General features: G+C 45.0%; 1 protein-coding gene across 3 annotated transcripts in view; it reads right to left on the bottom strand.

The window, feature by feature from the left end:
- Positions 1-23,319, bottom strand: part of GRID1 (glutamate ionotropic receptor delta type subunit 1) — a 1,287,113-nt gene that overhangs the window by 229,839 nt on the left and 1,033,955 nt on the right. For all 3 annotated transcript variants that reach the window (XM_060241077.1, XM_060241078.1, XM_060241079.1), the window contains exons 7-8: positions 8,149-8,310; positions 5,992-6,111 (exon numbers count right to left, since the gene is read on the bottom strand). In XM_060241077.1, the coding sequence (XP_060097060.1) occupies positions 5,992-6,111; positions 8,149-8,310 (282 nt within the window). The remainder of the gene's footprint in view (positions 1-5,991; positions 6,112-8,148; positions 8,311-23,319) is intronic.

The raw sequence follows: 23,319 nt of genomic DNA, 5'->3' as shown, positions 1-23,319 counted from the left end.
TTAAAGAACAGCACAACCACTTTTAACTTTAAAAGGGGCAAATTCTCTGAGATGAGGAGGCATGTGAAGAGGAAACTGAAAGGAAAGGTAAATGCAGTCAAAACCCTTGGGGAAGCTTGGAGGCTATTTAAAACTACAATCCTAGAAGCTCAGATAAAATATATACCACAAATTAGGAAAGGCACAAACAGGTATAAGAAAAGGCCTGCGTGGTTAACAAACGAAGTTATGGAAGCTGTAAAAAGTAAGAAGGATTCTTTTAAGCGGTGGAAAGCTAATCCAAGTGAGATTAATAAAAGGGAACACAGGCTGTGGCAAATCAAATGCAAGACTGTGATCGGGCAGACAAAAAGGGACCATGAGGAGCATATTGCAAAAAACATAGAGACCAACAATAAAAATTTCTTCAAATATATTAGAAGCAGGAAACCTGCCAGGAAGGCAGTGGGGCCCTTGGATGACCAAGGGGTAAAAGAGTTACTGAAGGAGGATAGGAAAATGGCTGAGATGCTGAACGCATTTTTTGCCTCTGTCTTCAATGTGGAAGATAGAGAAGTCTTTTCCCACTCCAGAACCGCTAATTTTGGAAGGGGTGTTGAAAGACCTGAGTCAGATTGAGGTGACAATGTGGAAGATAGAGAAGTCTTTTCCCACTCCAGAACCGCTAATTTTGGAAGGGGTGTTGAAAGACCTGAGTCAGATTGAGGTGACAAGAGAGGAGGTCCTACAACTGATAGACAAATTAAAAACTAATAAGTCACCAGGTCCGGATGGCATACATTCAAGAGTTCTGAAAGAACTCAAAGGTGAACTTGTGGATCTCCTGACAAAAATATGTAATCTTTCATTGAAATCTGCCCCCATTCCTGAGGACTGGAAGGTAGAAAATGTCACCCCCATCTTTAAAAAGGGTTCCAGAGGAGATCCGGGAAATTACAGGCCAGTCAGTCTGACTTCAATACCGGGAAAGTTGGTAGAAACCATTATCGAGGACAGAATGAGTAGGCACATTGATGAACACAAGTTATTGGGGAAGACTCAGCATGGGTTCTATAAGGGAAGATCTTGCCTCACTAACCTGTTACAGTTCTTTGAGGGGGTGAACAAACATGTGGACAAAGGGGACCCAATAGATGTTGTTTACCTTGACTTCCAGAAAGCTTTTGATAAAGTTCCTCATCAAAGGCTCCTTAGAAAGCTCGAGAGTCATGGAGTAAAAGGACAGGTCCTCTTGTGGATCAAAAACTGGCTAATTAATAGGAAACAGAGAGTATAAATGGGCAGTCTTCGCAGTGGAAGACGGTAAGTAGTGGGGTGCTGCAAGGCTCAGTACTGGGTCCCAACCTCTTTAACTTGTTCATAAATGATTTGGAGTTGAGAGTAAGAAGTGAAGTGGCTAAGTTTGCAGATGACACTAAATTGTCCAGAGTGGTAAGAACCAAAGAGGATTGTGAGGCACTCCAAAGGGATCTGTTGAGGCTGGGTGAGTGGGCGTCAACGTGGCAGATGAGGTTCAGTGTGGCCAAGTGCAAAGTAATGTGCATTGGGACCAAAAATCCCAGCTACAAATACAAGTTGCTGGGTTGTGAACTGGCAGAGACTGACGAAGAGAGAGATCTTGGGGTCGTGGTAGATAACTCACTGAAAATGTCAAGACAGTGTGCGATTGCAATAAAAAAGGCCAACGCCATGCTAGGAATTATTAGGAAGGGAATTGAAAACAAACAACCAGTATCATAATGCCCCTGTATAAATCGATGGTGCGGTCTCATTTGGAATACTGTGTACAATTCTGGTCACCGTACCTCAAAAAAGATATTATAGCATTGGAAAAAGTCCAGAAAAGGGCAACTAAAATGATTAAAGGTTTGGAACACTTTCCCTGTGAAGAAAGGTTGAAACGCTTGGGACTCTTTAGCTTGGAGAAACGTCAACTGTGGGGTGACATGATAGATGTTTACGATTATGCATGGGATGGAGAAAGTAGAGAAAGAAGTACTTTTCTCCCTTTCTCACAATACAAGAACTCATGGGCATTCAATGAAATTGCTGAGCAGTAGCGTTAGAATGGATAAAAGGAAATATTTCTTCACTCAAAGGGTGATTAACATGTGGAATTCACTGCCACAGGACGTGGTGGTGGCTACAAGCATAGCCAGCTTCAAGAGGGATTTGGATAAAAATATGGAGCAGAGGTCCATCAGTGGCTATTAGTCACAGCATATTATTGGAACTGTCTGGGGCAGTGATGCTCTGTATTCTTGGTGCAGGGGGTGGGGCAAAGTGGAAGGGCTTCTAGCCTCACTTGTGAACCTCCTTTTTTTTGGCCACTGTGTGACACAGGGTGTTGGACTGGATGGGCCATTGGCCTGATCCAACATGGCTTCTTTTATGTTCTTATGTTCTTACAATCTCCTTTACCTTCCCACCCCACAACAGACACCCTGTGAGGTAGGTAGGTGGGGCTGTGAGAGTTCTCGCAGAAGCTGCCCTTTAAAGGACAACTCCTACGAAAGCTATGGCTGACCCAAGGCCATTCCAGCAGGTGCAAGCGGAGGAGTGGGGAATCAAATCCGGTTCTCCCAGATAAGAGTCCGCACACTTAACCGCTACACCAAACTGACCTGCTAACAGCCAAATATGACCCCTCGGCTTTACTCATCTTGGCTCAGCCAGATTGCCTCTGTAAAATACTCAGTTGGCACTCTATTTGATTAATGTAAATTAGCTTATTTGTCCTAAATGAGGCATAAAGCTCCTGCCCTTGTAGGACTCTTCCTGGCTCTATACTTCCTTTGCAGAGCCCAGACGAAACATAAAGCTCTGCAAAAAATCCTGTTTGCTGCTACAGTTCCTGACACAGCACCCTGTTCTTAATGCTATCTAATTACATGTAATACATACTCCTTAATTTCCAGGCGTAAGGGCACCCCTCCAAATGGGCTATTTATTCTGCAGCTGCTTAATTTCCTGAGAGTTGCTATGATAACCTTCCATCATAGGATTAAAATGGTATTAGCGAAGTCTCCCCCCCCCCACCCTTCTCCTATCCTCCTTTGACCTTACCAGAACAATTCTGAATAATCCTAGCAAGATCACCAATACTGTAGCCGCTTGTTCTGAGCCTATCTAGAAAGGCTGAAATATAGGTATTCCTCAGGCAGAGATGTATAGAACTAGAACAGACCCTAAATTCAGTGACTCTCATCCTCTACCTAAAAAGAAAATCTCCATGCAGTAAATCGTGCACGCCTCTTAGCTCCATAAAGGTTAGGGTTCAGCTGAAAGGGGAAGCAATCAGGAGAACATTTGGAAACAGCAGAAACCGCCTGCCCTTCCAGCACGTTTGAGGGCTGCTCTGAAATCAGGTGAAAGAGCTCACCCATTTAGAATTGGTAAAAGCTGGTCCTGGAATTACTGCTCTAATAACCATCTGACTTCATCACTTAGCCAAATCTGAACAGCTACACAACACTGTAACCTCTTCATCTACAGCAGGGATTGCCAATGGTAGCTCTCCAGATGTTTTTTGCCTACAACTGATGGGAGTTGCAGGCAAAAACATCCGGAGAGCTACCGTTGGCCACCCCTGATCTACAGTATGGAATTCTTGACTGACTGGGATGGTAGTTTCCAGGAAGACTATGGCCCAGTGTTAAAAAAAAAAGGTAATGACAGCAAAGAATATCAGCCAGCTGGACGGCGGGGGAAAGCCATGCCCTCACAGCCACCAGTACCTCTAGATCTCCCGCAAGTTAAGAAACCTGCAAACAGGTCCCATTTTTTTTTTAAATTTAAATTTTTATTAAAGAAGTTTAAATAACATTTCAATAACTAACAACACGCCCCAACATGGGGTCTATGACATTTCCTTAAATGTACCGTCACATTCGTTATTGTCAGCAGATTTTAACAAAGAAGAAAGGATCTCTCAAGAAATACATATAGATCGGGATTTCAAAAAGCTATAGATTGCATCAGGTCTAAACTAATAAATCATAAAATTCACATATTTCGCTGGCAGTTTCCCAAATATAGTGTCGGAACTATTTACGTAATCAAGGAAGCTGAACCATTTCTGTAAAAACCAGTCTCCTGCTTTGATATTATCAAGCATAGATATAGCTGTAGTTAGCTTGTCCTGGATCAAGACGTCCCACACTTTAGTGCACCATTTCTGGAGTGGAGGGGTATCCGGGTGTTTCCAGTATGATGCCAAAGTAATTTTTGCAGCAAACAAAGGTCCCATTTTAAAATGGCTTTTTGTATGTGTTGAGCAGGAAGTACTTCATGGGGAAGGGTCAGAAGCAGAGCCTCCATTTGTTTTGCTTTCGTTTCACAGCAAGTAAGAGTATGTGCATGTGAGAGAGTGAGCAGCGTAGCCCCTGTAATTATCACATGTCGTTGTGGAGGAACCAGACTCAGTGAGAGAAAGAGAGAGAGAGAGAGTACTTTTCAGAAGTCTTTGTTGGGGAGGTAGTAATAGTGTGTGTCTGTCTCTGTTTTGCATTGTTTTCAGAGTCTTTGTATAGGAGCTTGTTTATGGGATAGAGGAGAACTCCACCTCTCTCTCTCTTGTTTGCCTGTGTTAACTTAGGCTGAAGAACAGCAGTTCCTGTGAGTAAAGCCCCAGTGAGATCACAAAAAATGTGAGCTTGCAAACTCTGTGCATTTTGGCTGCTTTTTGTGCGTTTACACTTTCATTTACTAGAATTGCAGCTATTGAAGGATGAGGAAATAATAACTATTCAGGTAAACTGCACTGCTGTATTTTTATTTTGGAAATGGGAAAGTCTGGCTCCACCCCAAAGTCTCCTGGCTCCACCCCCAAAGTCCCCAGATATTTTCTGAATTAGACTTGGCAACCCTAAGGGAGAACCATGTATGCGCCTTGAGAGCTCTGGGGGATGGATGAAAGGATCTGAGGTCTGAGCCAAGCTATAAAAATAAGCAATGACTGAAGCCAGGGGGTTTATTATTTTTTTCACAAGACTCCTGCTTATTCTTGACCAATGGTTTCTTGGCAAATTAAGATCTTCAGCCCTCCTAGAGCAGGGGTGGCCAAACTGTGGCTCTTTCACACACATTGTGTGGCTCTTGAAGCCCCCACCACCCTGTCAGCCAGCTTGGAGAAGGCATTTGTCTCTTTAAATCACTTCTCCAAGCCAAGCCAACCAGCAGCTTGGAGAATGCATTTAAAACTGCTTTCTCTTCCCCTCCCCTCCCCTCATCTATTTGCTTTCTTTCCATCTTTCCTTCCTCCCTCATGGCTCTCAAACATCTGACATTCATGTCTTGTGGCTCTCAAACATCTGACACTTATTCTATGTGTCTCTTACATTAAACAAGTTTGGCCATCCCTGTCCTAGAGCACAGAAAAGCAGTGTGTATTTTTGTGTGTGCACAAAGTGTGTTAGAAAACAAATTCTTAGCATGGACAGAGCGACTCCCAATGCCCTTCCTCTGTGGAGCAGCCACTGAGCTAACATTTCACTGAAGTGAAAAATGGCATGTTCTCTCTGTTTTGCTACATCATCGCATCTTTTCTTTAAATAAAACATTCTTTCTCGTCCTTTTCTGGATTCCTTTGGAAGGTTTCGCGAGAGAAATTTAATAACCCACTTAGTTGCCTGATTAAAACAAGCCTCAGTTATGCCAACCGTACCGTAATTCACCTGAAATGACCTTTGAGGGAAGTGGTACCATCCCTGGTATTATGCTCACCGCGTAAGTGTCGGAACAGATAAAGGATATGGCACATTCGAGAACAATTTCCCAAACTCCCTCCCGACAGTCTAAAATTGTTATCTTTCACGTTTTAAGCATATGAGAAATTAGAAAATATTATTACCCTAGTGTCGGCACTGTGCACAAAAGTACTTTTCCCATTCATTTTGAAACAATAGCATCTCCCCGCCCCCCCGCCCAGATAAGCATGGTACGATTCTTGTGCGGCGGAGAAGGAAAACAAGATAAACAAAACTTCGTTACCCTTCGCACATCCTTGCCAAACGTTTCGCTGTAGCTGGTTCCAAGAATTTCAAATTGGACATAGGGGTTGGCGCCATCTTCTCTGAACTCCATGACACCCGTGAGTCCAGTGATATGACCCTAAGGGAACAGGGTGCACAATTTTAGGACCAGAAAACAAAGCTCATTTTATACAGTCCTCAAGACGTTTTACTAATAGGTGTAAATAAGGCTTCATCCAACACCTGGTGGAATGAGCTCCCGCTGGAGATCCGGGTCCTACGGGATTTATCTAAGTTTTGCAGGCCCTTTAAGGTGGAGCTCTTCCGCCAGGCTTTTATGTCAAGCAAGCAGATTTCAAAGTAACTAGTCCTTGTTTTGAAACTAAGTATAGCTTTATTGATAATCCATGTGCTTCTATTGAGCCAAGTATTGGAACTGATACAGTGTAACAGCAGAATGCATATTTTAAAGATGGCACATCAAAGGTTCTATAAACAAAGCTCCAATTGCTAAACAGTCTTGTATTCACATGTAAAAAGTCACACAGTACTTTCTCTTATCTCCCTGCGGTTATTCTTCCTGGGTCCAAGCTAGGCCTGGGAAAATGTCCCTGGAGGCTTTATCTTCAAAGAGCAAATTCCTGCATTTGTTAGTAAAGGCAAGAGAGGTGCAGGGAGGGGCGCCAGCTAACTCTATTGCTTTGATGTGCCTCAGCTTGAATTCATGGTTAGTATCAGGTACAGTATAACAGTTACATTCTAATAAGCATAGACAGTTATGATTGTATGAAACATTGCTTGACATTTTAACTGATCCAGCAGGTGTCCCCTGTAATCATTGCTTCCACTATCACCTTTACCATTTATGTTATGCTGAACACTGCCAGCCTATATGTGGTTTATGATTTGTCGCCAATGACGTGGGTCATGGTTTCGGTTAATTCTGTAATTACGAGACTATTTAGTTGGATGTCGTTTGTTGGACGTTTTGTAAGGTTTTTAATGTTAGAAGCTGCCCAGAGCCCGCTTGTGAGATAGGGCGGAGTATAAATTGGAAAAAAAATTAAATTAAATTAAAAATTAAATTGTTTGCTCTTCACAGCTGTCTTGACTTGGATAGCTCAAGCTAGCCTGATCTCATCATATCGCAGAAGCTAAGCAGGGTCAGCCCTGGCATGTATTTGGATAGGCGCGGTTGTGACGCAAGGAATACCGCGGTTGTGACGCTGAGGCAGGCAATGGCAAACCACCTCTGAAACATCTCTTGCCTTAAAAAATTGTCTAGCTCACTACCTAGTGATGTATAACACTAAAAGTAACTTCTGGCTGCCGGACAATCTTAGGATCTCCTGGCTATTCTACACACAATGCCATATGATAATTAGTTAATTAATTTCTCCAGAGCTTGCCAGGTGACTTTGGCCAATCACACTCCCTCAGCCAAAGTTACCTCATGGGGATGTTGTTCGGAATATATTAGTCACATCCTCTGAGAGGGAAGAAAGAGAAGTCGTGCTGTTGTGATAAGAATGGGGGGACTCCCAAGGAAACAGGAAAGGAAAAGTATCAGTGGCAGGGGTAGAATTCTAGTAGGAGCTCCTTTGCATATTAGGCCACACCCCTCTGATGTAGCCAATCCTCCAAGAGCTTATAAAAAAAGAGCTTTGTAAGCTCTTGGAGGATTGGCTACGTTAGGGGTGTGTGGCCTAATATGCAAAGGAGCGCCTGCTAGAATTCCACCCCTGATCAGTGGGATATGTTTGGAGGAGGAAAGAAAGCGTTCTGCAATGTTGGCGATGTGGAGAAGGTTGGAGGACAAGACCCAATGTTAGGGCATCCTTTTGGGTTAAGATTCACCCATTAGTTGATTTTTGTGCCAAGAATCACTCCGTCTTAGCCTTGTCCTGTGTTGGAATAAAGGTCCACCTGAGGCCATGAGTTTCCCTGGTTTCCTTCTTTGAGCCCCGCCTCCCAGCAGCAGGAAGAAGCTGGTCAATGGCTCCCACCTACAGCTCCTTAGCTATGCTGAGAAACCTGCTTTGTTATTTCCTTGCTCGCTTTGTCTGTCCTTTAGGCTTCCCCCTTTATTCTGTTGCCCCTCCAAACATAACTCAGGAAACCTGCCTGCTAAGTGGAGAAAGGGCACATCCTGGCCTTCCGTTGGTCTCCCTCTTACCTTCTTGATGGTTTCCAGCATGGATCGGCCTCCGTTCCAAGGCTTGGTGGATTTTCTCATGCAGTTCAAGCTTGCCATGCTGTGCCATTTCCTGTCTTCTAGCTTTCTGTGGAAGGCGTTGGCCAACATGAGCACACTGTCATAGAGATAGAGGTTGGACACCTGCAAAGGGAGGCAAGAGCAAAGGGGATGGGAGCGTTAAGGAAATCAATGCAGAAACCTTGATTGTATTTAAAGGTATGGGGTGTAAGGAACTGATCCATGTGGAACTTAAATGTCACGTATCCTACCACTGCACTGAGCAAAGCTTGAAGTCTTCCTCAGGCCTAAGGTAGGATACATGCTATTACAAGCCCATCAACCAAATAATCACTGATTGCTTCTCTTTTTAAGGCTCCACAAAAGCCACCCAGATGCAGCTGTCATAGCTCAGTGGTAGAACACACACAACGAGAAGGAGGAGGAGGAAGAGAAGGAGAAGAAGGAGACGACGACTGGCTGTCTCCAGTTGAAAGGTAGAGGGTCCAGAACAGGCAGCCAGAGAGCATGGTGATCTCTTGCCAGCTAGACTACACAACACGAAACTAGATCGACCAAAAGTGTAACCCAATAAAAGGCAAATTCATATTCCTGAATGGAATTCTTCTCTGGCTAATGCTTCCAGAAGTTTCAACACAGTGAAAAAGTACATAACTTACCATCCCTACTGCAATGATTAGTTATGCAAGTGAGTCATTGTTAAAAACATAATATAGGAGTTACTGTTGTGGAACTAACATTTGGCAAGATATGGCACGTCGAGAGGGTTCTGACACTTCCCAGGCTCTTGCAGTTCAGATACAGTGCTCTTAATGCTCTACACTGAGCTGGAATCATCTCAGAAATTATGAAGCATTTAGATCTGCTGGCTCCTGCTATCCAATCAGCAACAGCATCCCTCAGTTACTTATTACTAGATATCTGCCCTCTCTCCAACAGCAAAACTGCTTAACTCAGTGGTCCCCAACCTTCTTGGTACTGGGGACTGGCACCAGGGGTGACCCGCCCACTGCGGCCCCAAAGCCAGTAGGGTGGGGGCACCAAATTTCCCCCAACCCCCTGTGGTGCTGTGCAGCCTCACCGGCCTGCCCCCCTCCCTCGCCACCCGCTCCTCACAGCACTTCTGCAGCTGTGGGCAACTGAGAAATCTGTGGAAGAACACTTTAACCTTCCAAAGCATTCAGTGGGTGACCTCAAGGTAGCTGTTTTACTGCAAAGGAACCTCAAGAACAGAATGGAGAGAGAAATTGCTGAATTACAAATTATTATGAAACTTGGAACAAACACCTTCCCAGGACTGAACAGGGATATTGGTTTTTTTATCTCATTCCATATGCTAAACCCACTCTCAGTGAGCATAGCTATACATCCACAGTATTCCAATGTATTTCTCTTTTATAATAGTGAAACAGAATAAGAGCCCCGTGGCGCAGAGTGGTAAAGCTGCAGTACTGCAGTCGGTCGGAGCCCTCTGCTTACAACCTGAGTTCGATCCCAGCGAAAGCTGGTTCAGGTAGCTGGCTCCAGGTCGACTCAGCCTTCTATCCTTCCGAGGTCGGTCAAATGAATACCCAGCTTGCTGGGGGAAAGTGTAGATGAATGGGGAAGGCAATGGCAAACCACCCCGTAAAAAGTCTGCCATGAAAACGTGAAAGCAACATCACCTCAGAGCAACGTCACCAGTCGAAAATGACTGCTGCTTGCACAGAGGACTACCTTTACCTTTATCAGAATAATGTTTTATATTGACATACTCAAATAAGGGATATTGGCTATTTATCTCATTACATATACTTAACCCATTTTCATTTTATGTATTCTTGTATGCTTTCTAATGGTAGACTAGAATGAAGTTTATAGTGTACAGATTGATGCTGATAAGTAAATTAGGTGGACTACAACTAGGAAACACATGTCTTTTTGTGATTCACCTAGATTTACAGAAACACCAATTGGCAGAGGACTTTATTACCTTTTATGGCTATCCAGACCGAATGGCCAAGCCACACAGGTTTACCATGTGATCAGTCTGCATACTTAATCAACAAACTGCTTGCATTTCAGCCCACAATACTTGATCCCCTCGTCTGATGAAGTGTGCTTAGAGAGCCCACAAAAGTTTACATTTTGAATAAAACTTGGCTGGTCTTAAAGGTTAAACTTGACTCCTGCTTTGTTCATAGAATCATAGAGTTGGAAGAGACCTTCAGCGTCATCTAGTACACCTCCTGCACAATAGAGGAAACTCACAAACACCTCCCCCTAAATCCACAGGATATTCATTGCTGTCAGATGGCCATCTAGCCTCTGTTTAAAAACCTCCAAGGAAGGAGAGCCCACCACCTCCTGAGGAAGCCTGTCCCACTGAGGAACCGCTCTAACGGTCAGGAAGTTCTTCCTAATGTTGAGCCAGAATCTTGTTTGATCCGGACGTGCTTGTCAGTATTAAAGGAGACATATGCCTCTATCCCACCCCACGGTAGGGCTGCCAAGCCCCTGGTCCGGGCAGGGGTCCATAGAGTTCTCCTGAAAATGCCTAGAGCAGCCATGCACGACGTCGCGGCGCGATGATGTCACTGGAGAACACAGGGGACTTGGCAACCCTACCCCACAGTCTCCTCTGAAGCAGCCTGCCTACTTTCCAGAAGTTACAAGCAAGAAGAATGCTTCATTGTCCTGTAGACATGCTGTTTGGGAAGGGGCAGTAGCATGGCCAAGCCTTTTCCTGGTTTGTTTAACCCCCATTATCGGTCTTCAAGAAAGAACAAGACAATTGTGCAGGTGTGCTGCCTCAACGCCCACCAGTGTCTCTCCACTCCTGATGATACAAGTTGATATTGCCCCCTCCTCCTTTGGGCAAAAGCAGAGCATAGGATGGAACAAGGAAGCTACTCCTTGCCTATTCAGGGAAGTCCCCTCCCGGCAAGTGGCAAAAGTGCAATGATTAGCACCAGGGGTGGAATTCTAGCCAGGAGCTCCTTTGCATATTAGGCCACACACCCCTGATATAGCCAATCCTCCTGGAGCTTACAGTAGCCCCTGTAAGAAGAGCCCTGTAAGCTCTTGGAGGATTGGCTACATCAGGAGGGTGTGGCCTAATATGCAAAGGAGCGACTGCTAGACTTCCACCCCTGATTAGCACATAGTGGAGATCTTATATACAGAAACATAATCGCCAGGGCTTTTTTGGTAGGAAAAGCCCAGCAGGAACTCATTTGCATATTAGGCCACACCCCCTGACATCACCATTGTTTTGCATCGACTATTTTGCAGAAGAAGCCCAGCAGGAACTCATTTGCATATTAGGCCACACCCCCTGGTGTCAAGCCAATCACCACAGTACTAAAAAAAGAAACCCTGCCAATCACCACAGTACTCATGGACAGGAATGCAAGTCAACTGTTCTCGAAGAACGATGTCTGATCCATTAAAATACTTGTGGAGTTATTCTCTCTCATCCCCCTTTCTTTCCCTTGCATTGGGCACCCCCGGAAAGCACAAAATGAGGAAGCAGAGCATTAGCTAAATTCAAAGATTTCTGAAGTCATTATTTTCTGAGGGAACAGATTGATTTCATTAGATACATTCCACAGTGGGATTCTGTTCAGATTTTGATCGTTTCGTTTCTGAATGCAATATCGTCACAATTCCAGCAGAGATCTTTGTAGAAGACGCTGTCCAAGAGGAGCCAAAAATATAACCTTGGGGGATTTAGTCATGCAACTTGCTCGTTTGCCCAGCTCCTGGACAGTTGTCTGTTCCCAGCAGCTTTCAAAGAAAGCAATCAAGCAAGGCTTTGACATTCAGAAAGATTCTCTCTCCTCTTTTCTCACCGAGCCAGCATCCTCCACAGGGCTCTGCTCAGTTAGAAACGGATTTCACATGCAGAACACAAAAGCAATACAATTTTCTCCTATGCCAAAACGAAGAGACCAGATTCCCTTGGCTCCCAACTGAAATTAATTTCACACCCACATTTTATAACTGATCGTTCATTGCAAAGTCACTTTTGAACATCCACACCGAAATGCACTGCATAGGTCATGGGCTTGTACTGTTCTGTTCCAGTTCTGGTAGGAGAAAAATCACAGCAGTCTTTTTGAAGAAGGGGGCTTTTCTCTCTCTCTCTCTCTTGCCACATTTCCTGCTTACATAACATTCTTCCTCTCTGCGTATTTACTGGGCTATTACAAATGTATTCACTCTTCTTCATGGGGAACGAACTGTGCCTTTTCAAGAATTCGTTTTCTGAAGAATTCATTTTCTTTTCTGAAGAATTTGTTCTCTTCCCGGCCATTTTGCACAGTGAAAGATGGATACCTCCTTGCAACTAATTAAGAATGTAAAAAGGGTCCTGCTGGATGAGACCAGTGGTACGCCTAGTTTAGCATCCTGTCTCACAATGGCCAATCAGCTCCTCTGGAGGTCCAACAATAGGGGATAGAGGCTGAGGCGATTGCAAATGGATTTATTTTTAGATATTTGGAAACCTTTCATAGAAGCAGGGGGCATTTTGTAGAAAAATATGTGGCAGAGCTCATTAGTATAACTCACTAGCATATGCCCCCCCCCCAGTCAAAAGCCCTGGGCAAGCGAGGCCTACTTGAGCTGGCTAGAGATCCAGTCAGCCCAAGCAGGCCTCGCTCATCTGGGGCTTTCCTAGGTCTCCAGTCCCACCCCCAGAGTCAAAAGACCAGCAAGTCACACACTGCCCAAAATCACATAAGAAGTGTAGAAAGAGTGGTGTTGGCTTCTCCAGGGGTTAATGAGGGCTGCTGGGGGTGTGGCAAAGCCCTTGGTGGCTGGCTGGCTGCCCGCCCTCCTAATCAGGGATTATTATGCAGCTGCACCTACTATTCAATGGACAAGGTAGGTGGGGAAGAAGAAGGGGAACCCTCAGAAAGGTTCAGGAGCTGTGCTCTTGTGAGCTCCTGCTGAATCTGAGGCCTTCTGCTAACCCCAGTATTGACATCTTTTCCACAGACACTTGAAGGTACTGAATCGCAGAAGGGAACATCCTTCCCAAGCTCACTTCTCCTACCTTTAGAGCTGGTATTTACACCATAACTGTTCTGCTGCCGAAGAGGATGCTGCTGTGAAGGAGCAAGAGAAACCGGCTTGTTTACTCTTGTTTCCTCAAGGACCTCCACATGTTTCCATTTGCTGCCAACTCTCGCACCCCCACTGGACAGAGAGATGAACCCTAATGAGGAATTCATGCAAATGGCTGAACTGCTCTGCAGAGGCTGCCCAGGAGGTCCAGACACAAGGATATAGGAAATTCAAGAACTGTTTTGGAAGCACTGTGTCGGGATTGGTGGAAAAGAAAAGTCAAGAAGACAACAAGAAGTCAAGGATTTGGTTTCCTTTGGGTTTGTTTGCTTGTTTTTGGACCATATTATTCTGCTGCTTTCACGTCTTCATACAATGGAAGGGAAAACCGAAGCCAACTCCTCCACCCCCCTCCCCGGCAAGGAACAGTGCATCTAATGTACTCTGCTTGAAGGGAGAACATACAGCTACGCCACTACTTTTCTATTAGCATAGCAGGGCTTTTTTTTTTACATCAGGAAGTCCTTTGCATATCAGGCCACACACCCCTGACGCAACCAATCCTCCAAGATCTTACAGGGCCCTTCTTACAGGACTTACTCTAAGCTCTTGGAGGGTTGACTACATCACGGGGGTGTAGCCTAATATGCAAAGGAGTTCCTGCTACAGAAAATGCCCTGCATACTACAGTCTGGAGGCATTACTTATCTTAGACTAAATTTATTATTTATTTTATTATTTTCAGTTTATAGCCCGTCCATTCCCAAATGGGCTCTGGGCGAGCAACAACAATCAATAATACAAGACTGAAATCAAATACATATAATAGAACAATAGAACAATCTAAAACCAAACTCCAGTTCTGCAGTTGGTAATATCCACTCCTTCCATACATCCCTCAGGTGGTGTAAGATAAATGGGTCAGCAACGTTATAGCATCAGGGTCCCTGCAGCAGGAAGGCCACAGAATAACAAAATGTCCGCCGCCTCAGTTGAATGCCTGGTGGAACAGTTCTGTCTTACAGGCCCTGTAGAACTGCAACAGTCCCTGCAGGGCCCTAACCTCCAATGGGAGCTTGTTCCACCAGGTAGGTGGAATGTCCTTCCCCAGGTTGAAGCTAAGTGGACTTATTTTGGGCCAGGGATTACCATCAGATGTTGATCCATGGAGTATAATGCTCTCTGAGGGGTGGGGTATAAAGGAAGAGGCGGTCTTAGGGTTGCCAAGTCCAATTAAAGAAAAATCTGGGGACTTTGGGGGTGGAGCCAGGAGACTTTGGGGGTGGAGCCAGGAGACATTGGGGGTGGAGCCAAGAACAAGGATGTGACAAGCATAATTGAACTCCAAGGGAGTTCTTGCCATCACATTTAAAGAGACAGCACACCTTTTAAAATGCCTTTCTTCCATAGGAAATAATTAAGGATAGGGGCACCATATTTTGGGGCTCATAGAATTGGACCCTCTAGTCCAATCGCTTTGAAACTTGGGGGGTATTTTGGGGAGAGGCACTAGATGCTATACAAAAAATTTGGTGCCTCTACCTCAAAAAATAGCCCCCCCAGAGCCCCCAATACCCACGGATCAATTTCCTATTATTCCCTTTGGGAATCGTTCTCCATAAGGAATAATAGAGTGCCTAGTAGACATTTCCCTCCCACCCCCACACTTTCTAAAGGTGGGGAGGGCCTCCAAACTAGGGAATCCCCTGCCCCCTCCCTCTCTCACACACACACTTACCAGATCTTCCTCCGGACAACTCTACTTCCTGTGAAAACGAAAGCAAAAGAAAGGGAGGGGCCGTTCTCAGAAGCCCTTTCTGCTTCCTGCTTCCTGCCCAGCCTTAAAGGGGCAGACATTTTGCAAACGGCTCAGGAGCTCTACAACATGAAGCCTAAAGGTATGTTCTCCCCCCCCTCCACCCCCCACCCCCGCTTCCAGAGTTTTGAAGAGTGGGAGATGAGGCTGCGAACCCAGAAGTCTCCCGCCAGAGCGGGAGGTTTGGGAAGCCTAGGCGGTCTCACAGATATGCTGGTCCCAGGTCGTTCAGGACTCTGAAGGTCAGAACCAAGTAACCCTCATGGTATGGGGCTAATTGTAGCAGAGAAACCTCCAATACCACAAAGGCAACATCTGAAGGTTGAGCCATATGGAAGGAACCTACGCCACTGCTCCGCCTCACCACCATCACTCCAGTTGGAAGCTGAGTTAGTACTGCACTGGGTTTTCCCATGTGCCCTGGCCATGTTCACAGCATGGGAAGGAGCCATGCTGGAACAGCTACCGTGACTCTGAGCCCCACAAGAAGGACCCATCACCGATCTGTCAGGCAGGCACACGGGGGTCACTCCGCACGCGGTTCATCACTTGGCCATGGCAATTTCAAGAGGTGACTTGCATTTGTGAACGAGTCATCGCAGGTCAAACGTCAGAAACAGAACTTTCAGATCACTCCCTGATACATCTCAATAGAGTCAGGTCGCATTAAGCGCTGGGAAAAGCGATACACAGGAATGGGTGTAAATCAACTCCAGTTGTGATGGAGCTTGAGCAGCATCCTATAAAAGTTCTAACCCAAGACAGAGACCCGTTTCCCACTAGCCTTACATCACTCTAACGCTCCTCTTCTCAGCGGGGCTTCCCTGCAATTTCACACTATCTGCCCGGGGCTTCAACTAGCGTCGGCTTTTTTGCATGGCTAACAGAAACCTCTAAAAGCCAGTTTCTGTTGGCTTCATGAAAAAGCCAACCCTAGTTGAAGCCCCGGGGCAGATAGTGTGAAATCGGAGGGAAGCCCCACTGAGAAGAAGAGCATCAGAGCGGCGTAAGGTGAGTGGGAAATCAGTCAGAGTTGCCTGGAATGCCCATGATGCAAATGGCAGCTGGAAAACCCAGGAGTAGATCAGAAATGATGAACTTTGGTGGCTCAAAGTCAACCATGCCAGGCCATCAGGGATATATAATGTCTCAAAAAAAGGATGGCATAGTAAGAAGACAACAAAAAAAAGGTAAAGGTAGTCCCCTGTGCAAGCACCGAGTTGTTACTGACCCATTGGACGATGTCACATCGTGACATTTTCTTGGCAGAGTCCTACTTTGTTTTTATGGGGTGGTTTGCCATTGCCTTCCCCAGTCATCTACACTTTATCCCCAGCAAGCTGGGTGCTCATTTTACCAACCTTGGAAGGATGGAAGGCTGAGTCAACCTTGAGCTGGCTATCTGAACCCAGCTTCCACTGGGGTCGAACTCAAGTTGTGAGCAGAGCTTAGGACTGCAGTTCTGCAGCTTACCACTCTGCTTCTAAGACAATAACCCTGCCTTATTAATAAACTTATAACGCTAGATTGCCAAGAAAGATGGGTAGAGGACATCCAATTTTTCATTTCTAAAGTCACCATTTTTTTCTTTTTTTCTTTTTACCCTTTTAACCAAGCAGCATTTATCATTCAGAAGAGCCTCATAGCTCAGCAGAAGACTGACCCTACCTTGCATTCGCAGGCAGGTTTAGAATGGCCAGCACAGCTGGACATCTAGCAAGACAAAAGGGCAATGGAGAGACAAGCAGGGGAGACAAGGTGATGGCCAGGTGCCACTGCTTGAAAAATGTGTTCCCCTAAGACCTTCAGCTGCCAAACTCACCCTGTGAGGGCATGCAAAGAGGCCAGCAGGTGAAGGATGACTTGGAACCGAGAAAGCTCTTTCAAAAGTGAAAAAGATGCTGTCCAGAGCTTAGAAGAAGAAGAAGAAAAGGAAGAAGAAGAAGAAGAAATTGGATTTATATCCCGTCCTCCACTCCAAATCTCAGAGTCTCAGAGCGGCTCACAATCTCCTTTATCTTCCTCCCCCACAACAGACACCCTGTGAGGTGCGTGGGGCTGGAGAGGGCTCTCACAGCAGCTGCCTTTTCAAGGACAACCTCTGCCAGAGCTATGGCTGACCCAAGGCCATTCCAGCTGCTGCAAGTGAAGGAATGGAGAATCAAACCCGGTTCTCCCAGATAAGAGTCCACACACTTAACCACTACACCAAACTGGATCATAGGGCTGTGTTAGTGCATGATTGTGGAAGGATATTCCAAAACATTGTTAGACCCTTACAGATAGTGCAGAACATTATATTGTGGCAAAAAAGGGGGTGGAATTCTAGCAGGAGCTCCTTTGCATATTGGGCCATACACCCCTGATGTAGCCAATTCACCTGGAGCTTACAAAAAGAGCCTTGTAAGCTCCTGAAGGATTGGCTACATCAGGGGTGTGCGGCCTAATATGCAAAGGAGCCCCTGCTAGAATTCCTAAACATAAATAACCTGTTCCATTTTTAAGAAAAGTAAGAGCAAGGATGAGGGAGGGGTGTTGTGTTAAGCAATATTGCAACAAAGGAAGCAGGAAGGCACGCTTCCTCTTCTCCCCCAAAATCAGGGTAGGGAAACTACTGAGAACAATATGAAGGGTGCATAAAACATTATTGAGCAGACACACTGAGTTTTGGGATCCCCATTCTGGGTCTGACATGACTTGGGGGTTTCTCCTCAATGCGTAATTGTGGCGTGGAGAAAGGGCTTCAGTCTCCGCCTCATCCAAGTTTCCAACCTGAACCAGTCCCAATGGGGTTTCATTTGGCCCACTGTTAGAGGACACAGATGTATCTTTCCAGGGGAACTTACTGGTTTCCCCAACCGGCCAAACAACATTAACCAATTTCCCACTCACCTTATGCCACTCTCACACTCCTCTTCTCAGCAGGGCTTTCACACGATTTCACACTATCTGCCCCGGGGCTGCAACTAGCGTTGGCTTTTTCGCATAGCAAATAGAAACCTCTAAAAACCAGTTTGTGTTTGCTGTGTGAAAAAGCCAACACTAGTTGCAGCCCCGGGGCAGAAAGTGTGAAATCGGATGAAAGTCCCACTGAGAAGAGGAACGTGAGAGCGGCGTGAGGCGAGTGGGAAATCAGTCACTGTTTCAGTAGGGAAAATGTCACAGGACGGAAGTTGAAGCTGCATCTCCCCATATGCTGTGATCATGATTTGAACCAGGCATCATGTTATATAGGACGCGAAGGCAATTCAATTAAAACAATTTTATTTGGTAACATATGGTAACAAATTATATTTCTTGCATCATTAATACCTTCTTTTATCTATCCCATATATTACTTTCTACCCACCCCTCCCCCTTAGGGTGGCCAGACCGTCCCGGTCTCCCGGGACATTCCCGGTTCTGGCCACCCAATCCCGGCTCCCGGGCTGCCTATACCGGGACCATTAAAGGTCCCGGTTTAGGCAGCCCCGGAGCCGGTGGGCCGGTGAAGCAGCCTGTCGGTCACTTCCGGGTTCCTGTCCTGCATCTCGACCTGTGTTATTAGTGACAGGCTGCTTCGGCGGGCCGCTGCGCCGGCCCCCTGGGTCCCACAACGATGAGACTGATGCCACAGGGACGGGCTCGAAACACTCTATAACCCCTCAAAAGAACAGCAGTCTAGCTCGCTTCCCCCGAGCCCTGCCGCCATAAGCCTCAAGGGGGCTCATTTTGCGGTATCTCCCGGCGGGAGGGTGGCACCCGCACGGGACACATATCAAATGAAAGAGGGGGCGCAGGGCTATCAGAAACAGCCGGCGGAGGGAGTCGGGAGACCACCCCACTGGGGGATCCACACCCCGAAAGTGATGAAGGTGGCGCAGATAGAGCCAACAGAGCAAACAGGACAAAATAAATAGGCTGCATTATGCAGCACAGTTGAGAAAGTGCCTTATCCCATATACTGATGAAGTATATACAGGATTTGAGAACAAAATTGTTTCCGGCGGTGATATTTGGGGGATTTTTGGGGACGTCACAGGAAGTGCTGTGAAGTCACTTCCTGTTTCCGGCAGTGGCATTTGGGGGAAATGATGTCATTTGGGGGAAGTGATGTCAGAGGAAGTGATGTCACTTCCTGTTTCCGGCAGGTGACGCGGGGGGAAATGATGTCACAGGAAGTGGTGTCACTTCCTGCTTCCGGCGGTGGCATGACATCACCGGAAGTGACGTCACTTCCTGTTTCCGGCGGCGCGCGCACACCCCTACCTTCCCCCCCCCCAGGTGTCCCTGGCTGGCCTTCAGACATTATGGTCACCCTACTCCCCCTGTTACTTGACCCTCGCCGGTGTTATTTACTTAAAGTACTAATGTTTAAAGGTACCCTTAACTAATAAAAACAAAAATTAATATTCTTTTTTCTAGGACTTAATCATAATCAAAAATTGTCCAATGTCTTTTTATTTTCCACTCTTTTTCTACATATCTTCTGAACTTTTTCCACTTCATCTTAAAAACTTCTAAATCATAGTCTCTTAAAACTCTTGTTAATTTGTCCATTTCAATCCATGTCATAACTTTTACAATCTAATCCCATTTCTCTGGTATTTTTTCTTGCTTCCACAACTGCACATATAATGTCCTAGCAGCTGAAAGCAAGTACCAAATTATAGTTCTATCTTCTTTTGGAAATTTTTCCATTTGTAATCCCAACAGAAAAGTCTCTGCAACTTTCTTAAATTCATATCCCAAGATCCTAGAAATTTCTTGTTGAATCATCTGCCAATACTTGTTTGCTCTTTCACAAGTCCACCACATATGGTAGAAAGAACCTTCATGTTTTTTACATTTCCAACATCTAACTGACATCTTATTATTCATCTTTGCCAATTTCTTAGGAGTCATATACCATCTATACATCATTTTAAAACAGTTCTCTTTAATACCATGACACATCGAAAGCTTCATAGAGTTCTTCCACAAATATTCCCAAGTTTCCATCTGCATTTCTTTATTTACATTAATTGCCCACTTAATCATTTGCGATTTCACTACTTCATCTTCCGTAGACCATTTTAAAAGTAATTTATATAATTTTGAAATTAATTTTTCATTGTCTCCAAGCAGAACTTTTTCCATTTCTGTTTGCTCTTTTCTTATTCCTTCAGTTTTAATGTCATTCTCCACCAAGCTCTTTATTTGTTGCATTTGAAACCAATCATATTTATTATTCAGCTCTTCAGCAGTTTTCAATTCTATTTTGTCACTTTGTATTTTTAATAGTTGATTATATGACAACCACTTTTCTTCACCCGTCTCAGCTATTATTTTTACCACCGGCTGGCACTATCCATAACAGTTTTCTCTCATCTCCATATTTCTTATATTTCATCCATGTATTTAGCAAGCTGTTTCTTATATAATGGTGAGAGAAAAAGCCGTCTATCTTTCCCCCCCCATAATGCATATAAGCGTGCCAGCCAAATTTATTTCCATGACCTTCCAACGCTAAGAGTTTTTTGTTTAACAACATTATCCATTCTTTTATATATGCTTAGCAAACTGCTTCATGATATAATTTTAACTCTGGTAATTGAAATCCGCCTCTCTCTTTTGCATCTGTTAAAATTTTCATTTTAATTCTTGGTTTCTTCCCCACCCACACAAACTCTGAAATTTTTCTTTGCCATCTATTAAATGGTTTACTGTCTTTCACAATTGGAATAGTTTGAAACAAATACATTATTCTTGGTAGAATATTCATTTTAATTGCGGCTATTCTACCCAACAGTGACAAATTAAGTTTATTCCACTTTAACATATCTTCATCCATTTTACGCCACAGTTTCTCATAATTATTTTTGAACAAATCAATATTCTTCATTGTTATCTCCACACCCAAATATTTTACCTTGGAGGTAACTTCACAGCCCATTAGTCTCTGCAATTCTTGTTGCTTATTTATTTGCATATTTTTACACAGAAGTTTTGATTTTTCTTTATTAATACAAAGTCCCGCCAACTCCCCATATTCTTGTATTTTGGCTAGCAACAAAGGTGTGACTTGTATGGGGTCTTCATTTATAAACATTATGTCATCTGCAAATGCTCTGTATTTGTAAGTAAATCCTTTTACTTTTAATCCTTCTATTTCTTTATCTTCTTGAATTTGCATCAGTAATATTCCAAGAGTCATTATAAACAACAGTGGGGAAAGTGGACAACCTTGTCTTGTACCTTTACTAATTATCATGCCTTCTGTAAGATCTGCATTTATACATAGCCTTGCACGTTGTTCAGTATATATTGCTTTTATCATTCTTATAAAGCTTTCTCCCAGCTCCATTTTCTCCATTACTGCAAATATAAAATCCCAATTTAAATTGTCAAATGCTTTCTCTGCGTCCGCAAAGAATAATGCTACTTCCTTTTCTGGATGTCTTTCATAATATTCTACAATATTTACAACAGTTCTGATATTGTCTCTTATTTGCCTTTTGGGAAGAAACCCCGCTTGATCTTCCATTATAAAATGTATCAAATATTGTTTAAACCGTTCTGCCAAGATTCTTGTATATATTTTATAGTCATTATTTGATAATGAAATTGGTCTATAATTTTGCACGTTCGTAACATCTCTATCTTCCTTTGGAATCAACGAAATAACAGCTTCCTTCCATGTATTTGGTATTTTCCCTTTTGTTCTTATCATATTCATCAATTTCTGAAGTTTCGGGATTAACTCCTCTTGGAGGGTTTTAAAAAATTTAGCTGTATATCCATCTGGCCCAGGTGCTTTTCCATTTCCCATTGCATTAATTGCTGCTTCAATTTCTATTTTTCAGGACGCGAAGGCAATTCACAACTGATGCTTGACTGCTGCACAGGTCAGGGACCTCAGGTGCAACTCCATAATGCGAGAAATGTCAAGTGGAGCAGCATGTCCTGGCTTCTGTCTATGCCCATCCTCTCAATTCACATCTATCGTGTTAAAACAACTCTAAATTCATCCTGACCTAGATAGCCCAGCCAAGCACCATCTCATCAGATCTTGGAAGCCAAGCTGGGCCGACCCAGGCAAATATTTGGATGAGAGTTCCTCTAAGGAATACCAGGACCACACAGAGGCAGGCAATAAGAAGCCTCCTTTCTGAACGCTCTTGCTTTCCTAGGGCCACTAGGGGTTGCCAGAAGTCAGTCATGACTCCCAGGCATGCACACACCCCTGCATACACACCACCCACACAATAGTCACAAAAAAATCCCACTCTAAATTCACATTGCTCAAAAATCCCGCTGGCCTTTTCTGCGATCAGAAACCCAGCAACAGGTGTGGCACTGTTGCTTTGTCTGGCCATCCACAGCAGAGGTGCTGACGTTCAGCAGAGGGCAAATCAAGAGCTCCTTCTTTCAGAATGCCGTCCTAGGAGTGCAGAGAGCATAACAGAAACATGTAAGAAGAGCCATGCTAGATGTGACCAGGGCTGACACTAGGGTTTCTGGTGCCCTAGCCCGCCTCCCATGGTGGCAAGCGTTAGCATGGTGGCAGCAGCACCAAGCACCTCCAAGCACACCCACCTCCGTGCTGCTCCCATTCAGCCTTCCCGGATCTGTGTTTCTACTAAAAGCATACCTGCCACCACAACATGCAACTGCCCCCAGTGCCACTTCCCTGCAGCCCACCTGCCCACAGGTAGGCAGAAAAGCAGAGGAGGTGGGCGGAGAGGTGGGCGGCAAAGGTGAGGATGGTGGCAGCAAAGAAAGGGCACCAGGGGCGGCTGGGCACGCATGGAGAGGGGTGCCTGTCAGCCACTCCTGAGGCCAGGTAGCACCCTAGGCGGCCGCCTACCTGGCCTACTGGTACATGCCGTCCCTGGATCCGACCAATGGGGGGGGCAACAGTGGGAGGGCTTCTAGTGTCCCGGCTCCACTGATGGACCTCCTGATGTCACCTGGTTTTTTGGCCACTGTGTGACACAGAGTGTTGGACTGGATGGGCCATTGGCCTGATCCAACAGGGCTTCTCTTATGTTCTTATGTGACACAGAGTGTTGGACTGGATGGGCCACTGGCCTGATCCAACAGGGCTTCTCTTATATTCTTATGTGGCACAGAGTGTTGGACTGGATGGACCACTGGCCTGATCCAACAGGGCTTCTCTTATGTTCTTATGTGACACAGAGTGTTGGACTGGATGGACCACTGGCCTGATCCAACAGGGCTTCTCTTATGTTCTTATGTGACACAGAGTGTTGGACTGGATGGGCCATTGGTCTGATCCAACT

The sequence above is a fragment of the Heteronotia binoei genome, chromosome 6 (genome assembly GCF_032191835.1).
Source record: "Heteronotia binoei isolate CCM8104 ecotype False Entrance Well chromosome 6, APGP_CSIRO_Hbin_v1, whole genome shotgun sequence".
NCBI lineage: Eukaryota > Metazoa > Chordata > Lepidosauria > Squamata > Gekkonidae > Heteronotia > Heteronotia binoei.
The sequence above is the reverse complement of the archived record's forward strand: the minus strand, read 5'-3'. Positions and strand labels throughout refer to the sequence as shown.